The sequence below is a fragment of the Acanthamoeba castellanii genome, assembly GCF_000313135.1.
Source record: "Acanthamoeba castellanii str. Neff unplaced genomic scaffold scf7180000084760, whole genome shotgun sequence".
NCBI lineage: Eukaryota > Discosea > Longamoebia > Acanthamoebidae > Acanthamoeba > Acanthamoeba castellanii.
In genome coordinates this window covers 8,175-15,143 of record NW_004457406.1, presented here as the reverse complement: position 1 = coordinate 15,143, position 6,969 = coordinate 8,175, and the positions used below count along the sequence as shown (strand labels likewise).

At 54.9% G+C, this 6,969-nt stretch overlaps 3 protein-coding genes across 3 annotated transcripts in view; 1 reads left to right on the top strand and 2 right to left on the bottom strand.

Moving 5' to 3' along the window:
* Positions 1–1,902, bottom strand: part of ACA1_221650 (R3H domain containing protein) — a gene marked incomplete at both ends in the record, with an annotated part of 2,145 nt that extends 243 nt beyond the window's left edge. Inside the window, 6 exon segments of the mRNA XM_004337954.1 lie at positions 48–301; positions 364–849; positions 1,151–1,204; positions 1,323–1,504; positions 1,594–1,871; positions 1,883–1,902. Coding sequence (XP_004338002.1) covers positions 48–301; positions 364–849; positions 1,151–1,204; positions 1,323–1,504; positions 1,594–1,871; positions 1,883–1,902 — 1,274 coding nt within the window.
* A 619-nt stretch (positions 1,903–2,521) lies between these two features.
* On the bottom strand, positions 2,522–2,773 carry ACA1_221640 (uncharacterized protein; the record flags this gene model as incomplete). The annotated part of the gene is made up of 2 exons (XM_004337953.1): positions 2,522–2,530; positions 2,552–2,773. 2 exons carry the CDS (start codon positions 2,771–2,773, stop codon positions 2,522–2,524), a joined length of 231 nt encoding a protein of 76 aa, XP_004338001.1.
* Positions 2,774–5,204: 2,431 nt separating this feature from the next.
* Positions 5,205–6,150, top strand: ACA1_221630 (uncharacterized protein; the record flags this gene model as incomplete). Its single annotated transcript, XM_004337952.1, has 3 exons — positions 5,205–5,269; positions 5,324–5,485; positions 5,547–6,150. 3 exons carry the CDS (start codon positions 5,205–5,207, stop codon positions 6,148–6,150), a joined length of 831 nt encoding a protein of 276 aa, XP_004338000.1.
* Positions 6,151–6,969: the final 819 nt, after the last annotated feature.

The window sequence follows — 6,969 nt, the reverse complement described above, 5'->3', positions numbered from 1 at the left end:
TGAGCATGAGCCCAATGTTGGCCGGCACGTCGTGGTGCACCACCCACTCGCGCCGCGACCGCAGCTCGATGGCCACCGCGAACGCTGATGGCCCCTTGCACTCGCGCACTGTCTTATGCTTGGCGCCGCGTTCGCGCACGGCATCGTCGCCCAGGGTGACCGATTGAACGCCACCCACGACCGAGTTGAGTCCCGGGTTGTCGACCACATCCTGGAGCGTCAGGCCGTGCGCCGTCGCCACCAGCATCACTCCGCGCCGCGCTATCGTGCAGCACGCAGCGGCCTCTGACTTGGTTCCTATCTGCACACATCGCATGCATGTTGCCAATCATGCATAGCTCATCAGACAACGCACGCACGCACGCAAGGCCACTCTGAGATGGGGCAGACCTCATCGACAATGATGATGTCGGGCGTGTGGTTCTGCACGGCCTCGATCATGCACTTGTGCTGCCCTGACCCGGGGAGCACCTGCATGCGCCTCGCCTCCCCGATGGCCGTGTGCGGGATGTCCCCGGCGCCGGCGATCTCGTTCGACGTGTCGACGATCATCACGCTCCACTCGTTGGCGAGCTCGCGCGCCATCTCGCGGAGGACCGACGTCTTGCCCATGCCTGGCGAGCCCAGAAGCAGGATCGACGCCTTGCGCTCGGCCGCTCTCTGGAGTACATCGGCCACCATGGGCACCAGGCCGCTGATGGTCTTGCCCACTCGGATGGTGACGCCCACCGCTTGGCCGGCCTGGTTCTGGAGGCGTGAGATGCGGTGCAGCGTCTTCGAGAGCCCCGCCCTGTTGTCCAACCCCCCCCACCCAACCATTTCGTTCACCGTGCGAGTCAACTCGTGCACCTGGAAATATGTCACGGTGTAGGGGGGTCGCATGTGAGTGGTGGCTACGTGCCTGTTCTCGGAGTTGAAATCGGTGATGAAGCGCAAGAAGTGTTCGAGGTCGGTCTTGTTGATCTCGCGACGTCTTCCGATCCGGGCTACGCGTGGCATGCCCGCCCCGGAGAACCGCGCCTTGAGAGGCCGGCCCAGATCGAGCATGATCTCCACCAACCGGTTGTCCACGAGAAGTGCGTCGCGCAGGCGCTCAGGCAGGGCGTTGAGGATTTCCTCGATGCTCTCATCTTCCTGGATGACGTGGCACCCTCGTTATCTCCCACTCCTCTCCCCAGCGGGGCGGAGGCGCCTGTGCCGGCGACTGTGGGAAAGCGCCTGCGGTCGATGTAGAGCCGCGAGCCAGCAGCGGCGTGGTCGAAGAGGCATTGTTGCTTGAGGGCGCCGGCCATCGAGTAGAAAGCCTGGAGGAGGAAAGCCACGTCGAGGCTGGCGTAGCCCACCATCTCCTCGGTGAGCGGCCGCCGGGTCCAGTACAGTCGATCTCTGGTCCACGCCTTCTTGACCGCCTTCTTGAGCTCGTTCTGGGAATTGGCATAGAGCTTGAGCATGGGGTTGAGCCCCACTTGGTTTTGCTTGCCCACCGTCAGCACCGAATGCCCCACTATCTCGCACCGCACAAGTTGTCAGCAGTGGGCAGTGGGTGGATCGATCTTGCGTCAATGAACCTAAGGTTGGCGCACCCGAATGTACCTTGGGTGTCGAAGACGTGGTTGAGTAAGACGCCGTGCTCTGCAAACAGTGCGCTCGCGTCGGCCCGCAGGTCGTGTCCCACCTTGAGCACGTGCACGTCCTCGAGCACTCGCCGCAGTCCGCCCTCGCTGAAGTGCCGGCTTCCGCCCTTGGTCACGTCGAAGAGGAAGTACCGGCCGCTTCTCGTGGCGATCTGTACGAGGCACAGAGAGCCGCTCTTGTCGCCCAGGTCAACGCCTTCGCAGTCGAGCGCGAGAGGGTGGTCATGAGCGAGTATGCTCTCCACCACCTCTCGGCAGCGTTGCACATCTTCCACGATCACCGCTGCGGCCGTTGCAGGGCTCTCGGTGGTTTTAGTGGTCGGAGTTGGAGGGGCAGGCTGGTTGGTGGAAGCTGCCGCCTTGGGTGTCGGCTGGGCAGCGGCAGCAGCCCCCAAGGTTGGCTGTGGAGCCGCAGAGGAAGCTGTGACTTGTCCAGTAGATGTGCCCTGAGAGCCCCATGACAAAGGACAAGTACCTCACTAGTGTGTTGTTTTGCACACAGGACAACCATCCAGTTTGAAAATGCCATGTAGCAGGGGAGATTGGCTTGTTGGAACAAGGACCATCCGACCAAAAGTGCCTAGACAACTTTTGGTGGGGTAGGTTGGGTTGCCAGTGACCCTCAACACGCCCCTTCAGTGGCAATCCAGCCGACCATACTGAGTGTTGCCTGAAATGGGATTTGATCCAGCGACCTGTCTGTGAAGTGCTTCGGCCCCATGTTGGTGCCGTCTTCGGTGGGGGGATTTAGGGAGGATTTTCAAACGAGTGACAGGCGCTAGCCAGATTCGAACTCACAATCCTCTGCTACCATGTTGGAACAAGGACCATCCGACCAAAAGTGCCTAGACAACTTTTGGTGGGGTAGGTTGGGTTGCCAGTGACCCTCAACATGGCTGTCGATGAGGAATTCGTACCACGTTGGGTGTGTTGGCCCTTGGTGTGTTGGAGTGCACGGTGGCCTTCTCGCCCGCCCAGGTGAGGAAGAAGCCCCGCTCTTCCAGCAGATCCTCGAGGTAGACTCCCGCGACCTCGCAGAGGGTGTCCAAGTTGGCGTTGTTCTTCAGCTTCGCGTAGGCCTGGACCAGGGCATCCAGGTCGCACGCGTTGTTGGGTGACTTGGCGAGTAGGGCGGCCATGTCCGTCTTGAGCGTCACGAGCCATGCCACAAGCTTGGCTATCTCGCGCCCCGAACCCGCTTTGCCTGTCACGACCACCGTGGGGAAGAGGTTCAAGAGTTGCCGGAGCTTGGTGGCGTGCTTGCGCCAGTTGGTGGGGAGCAGTATGCCCAAGGTGGTCAGTGGAACTCCCTCCACCTGCTGGGTAAGGAGCGTCTGCAGCTTCTCCTCAATCACAGCCAGAGGGGCATACCCCTACCACATTGCCTTGTCTTTGTTCATGTGGTGGTGCTGCGTGCATGGGGGTAGGCCCTTGCGCGGAAAGTGAATTGAATAATACACTCCGGCCAGACCCGATTACGTAACGACCAGTATCCGAGCTTCCTGTTGCCCTGGGTCCGTCGCAAGTAAGAACCAAAAATGGACCATATTAAAAGATCAAAGCAAGATAAAAATTGCTACGGGGTTGCCTAGGGCTAGAACATGAAATAGTACACCTACTATTGTCCAAAACAGACGAATCCACCAGAAACCAGCCCGTAAGCATAGAACTGGAGTCTTCTTGATTTCTACGTACTTGCTTACGTCCGGGATCCCTGGGCGGAGGTTGATGAATTTCATAGCACATTCATTTTTTAAAAATCTTTTATTTTGTGATTAAAAACTGTGGTCAGGATGATGACAACAATGGTGGGGATGGAGCTGAAGAAGATGAGGACAATGTGGATGATTGGGGTGGCAATGGAAACGTTGGCTGAGAGGTATGCGGTCTACTTGGGGGGTGGAAAAGAAAGGAAGGGCAGATGCTGTTGAAGAGTGCTGGGTAGGTGGGCCATTGGTGGGGTGTGGCATTGGGGGAAGGGTTGTGCTGTGGTTCCCCTTTCACTTCAAGGTCATCGTCCAGACCTGCCCAAGAAAACATCAGTATTAAACCTAACTGGTATTAAGAAGGATGGCTGTACATACCCAGATCAAGGTCCATGTAGTCCTCCAACTCATTGGAGTAAGCTGCGGGGCTACAGGGCAGAATTGGAGATGGAGGGATGAGTGAGAATTGGGGAGAGGGCTGCACTGATCCCATGTGTGATGCAGGTTGAGGGGAGGTCGCCAACAATGGACTGGGGCTACTGGTGATGGATGGTGGTGATGAAAACCCATGGGCACCTGCACATCACAAATGGGTCAGAATCAAATGAATAAAAAAAAAATGGAAATGAATGTACCTAACAGCAAGAGCTGCATTCAACAGTGAAGCTCCTCTTCAATACAGCAACACTCATCAAGCAGCTGATCAAGTGATTCTTGCTGCAGCAACTCATGTTCTTGTTTGTCCAATATCCTGGCAATTAAAATGCAATTAACAATTGAACAAAATGCAAGCAAGGATGAGGTGGCATACACAATCTCAGCTTGCAATGCTTTGCATCTCTTGCACACATCATCAATCAACATTGATGCAATTGGAGATGGCAGTGTTGGGCAAAGACCTGACACGATGGGGATGGAGGTGGGGGCGTAAAATTGCTGAATCTGGGCCTCCTCTAGTGATTGAATGAGTTGTTCTTGAACAGCACTGATTGCTGGGGCAGTGATCTACAAAAAAAGCAGTTAAATTAACAGGTAATCAAGTTGGGGGGGGGATGATGTGCCTTAAGCATGGGATTCTGATCCACTGGAGGCCCATCAGCTTTTCGTTTTTGCCCTTGTGCTTGTTGTTGCTGGGCAGTGTTGGCCAACAATTTGTTGAGGAGATGGGTGACTTCGGCTTGGCCTGCTTGTTTTTCCGCTGCCTTGAGATGGCCAACAGCAAGGTGATGGCTAAGCCGCTCCTGTGCCTTTGCCTCGACCTCCAGCAACTTGATCTTCCCTGCCTCTTGCTTCACCTTCTTCACTTCTTCTTCTCACCTTTGCTTCTCCCGATCAATTTCGGCCTTGTGGTCCTTGCCTACAGATTGAGAAATGAAAAACAGTCAGTGCCTTAACATGGAGAGCTGTTTCACATTCCATACATTTGTCCGTCAGGCGAAGGCAGAGGTTGAACTGGCTGCATCTTTGGAACACACATTTGTGTGACATCAGTGGGCTGAGGCGAGGCTCAAACTGTGGGATGTGGCACAGAGAACAGCGGCTTGGGGTATTCCCGCTGCCTGACCACACCAGCTGGGCATATGGCAGGATGCTTGCTTTGCGTGCCGCCACAGAGTTCATGACGTACTTGAAGAAGTGGTCCAGGACATTGACACCCACATCCATCATGATTCTCTGGAAGCCAGGGAGGCTCACCACTTCTGCATGGCTCACCAAGCCCTCCATCTCCTGTGTGTTGGGTATGTTTGCATGCGCTCGTGGCGTGTGTTGCAGTGGTCCAAATTTTATCGGCTAACATTTTTGTTTTATTAAACAAAGGGCAAAATGGCAACAAAATTGATCACAATCTTATTTACCACAGTCAATGCCACGACAGCCACTTGCCACGCGACGCCAGATCAAAGAGCATGAAGCGCACACAAATCACAGGTACTGCATATCCAATGTTTTACAAACAACACAAACAACTCACATTTGTTGCAGATTTAGTTGGCGCCAAAAATGTTACGCAATTGGCGCATTTGCGTTAGAGCATGGCTGTTCTGCAGCAAGCACAGCCTTTGGGGTCAGCCGAAATGTTGCACGTTACTGGCGGACGAAGCTGCTGGACCCCACATTTCATCCACGACCCTGGGGCAGGAGTGAGTACGCCCATTGCTTCAAATTTTCTGTACCAGATTTGGTCTAATTTTGCTTCATTTGTCAGATACAATGATCTGAAGTGGGGTGAGGATGGTGAGGCTCTCATCCAATCACTTGTTTGGTGTAACGTTCAGTTCACCCAACGTTCAATTTACAAGCCCATGTCACACAATTGCATGAGCAGGGCATCACCGTCTCGACATCCTTCGTTGCCCACATCTTCCGGGGCTGGCGATGGAGTTGGCAAAAGCCATGTGTCCAACAGCTACAAAAGTACACACCCCTCAACATTTGCTACTACGCTCAATTCATCTCCATCATCCCCTGCCTCCCCCCCATTCGGCTCAAATTCCTTGACGAAGCACACTTCGTCTCCCGGCACCTGCAACGCAATCGCATCATCTCGCCAACGGGCAGCACTCCCTTCCTCCGCACCACCTCTGAAATCTCTGACTCATTCTCCCTCACCCTGCTCACCGACCTCTCTGACCCCGACATTCCATTCTTCATCGACATGCGAGCGAATTCGAACACTGAGTGGGATTACGCATCCTTCATCAGTGCGGCGCTTGCTGCTGGGCGGCTTCTTCCGGGCGACTTCCTCTTCGTCGACAACGCTTCGATTCACTTTGGCGCTGAGACCCGACCCTTCTTACGCGAGATGCTGAACAACGCTGGTGTCCACTACATCTTTCTACCAACCTACTCGCCCGAGTTAAATCCGTGTGAGTTGGTCTTCGCCAACGTCAAGCACTTCATCCGTGCACAGCGAACTTCGACCAGCTTTGTGCCACAGCTTGTTGTGGACGCTCTCGCATCTATCTCTTACTCCTCTCTTGTCTCCTTTTATAGCCACTGCATCTATATTCAGGACCGCTCCCCTGTCACGTAATAAACACTTTCAAAAGAACGAAACACTTTCACAAGAACACAACTTTCTGTAACAGTTTCTATTGGTTGCGCTCGATGTCGTGGAGGCCGCACAGAGCAGCCATAGATTTAAAAAACTCCAGGTTTCCTGTGACGTGGCGCCTTTCTCCAGCCCACAAACTGGTTTCTGGTGGATTCGTCTGTTTTGGACAATAGTAGGGCGATCAGCGAGAAAAGGGAGAGAACGACGGACAGCAGCACGCGCCTGATGGTCAGGAAGCCAGGCGGAGGCACCGCGCAGATTGAGCGCAGGTCGATGTCCCGATCCCACCACTCCACCATGCCGGCACAATGGCCCATGCCTGTGCGCGAAGCGTTATGCTGCTGCTGGGCTTTTTTTGTCCAGACCTTGGGCGGAGAAAGGGGAACGCGTACCGACAACGGCGACTATGGTGTCGCCCGGGCATGAACGGAGCTGGCATGCCAGGAACTGATCTCGTTCGGTGATGAGGGTCCCACAAGGGATGGGAATTCGGTGGACAGCTCCTTCACCATCTCTGTGATGACGTCCGAGTTCTTCATGCGTTCGATGTCCTCCTGTGTGTGTGTGTGTGTGG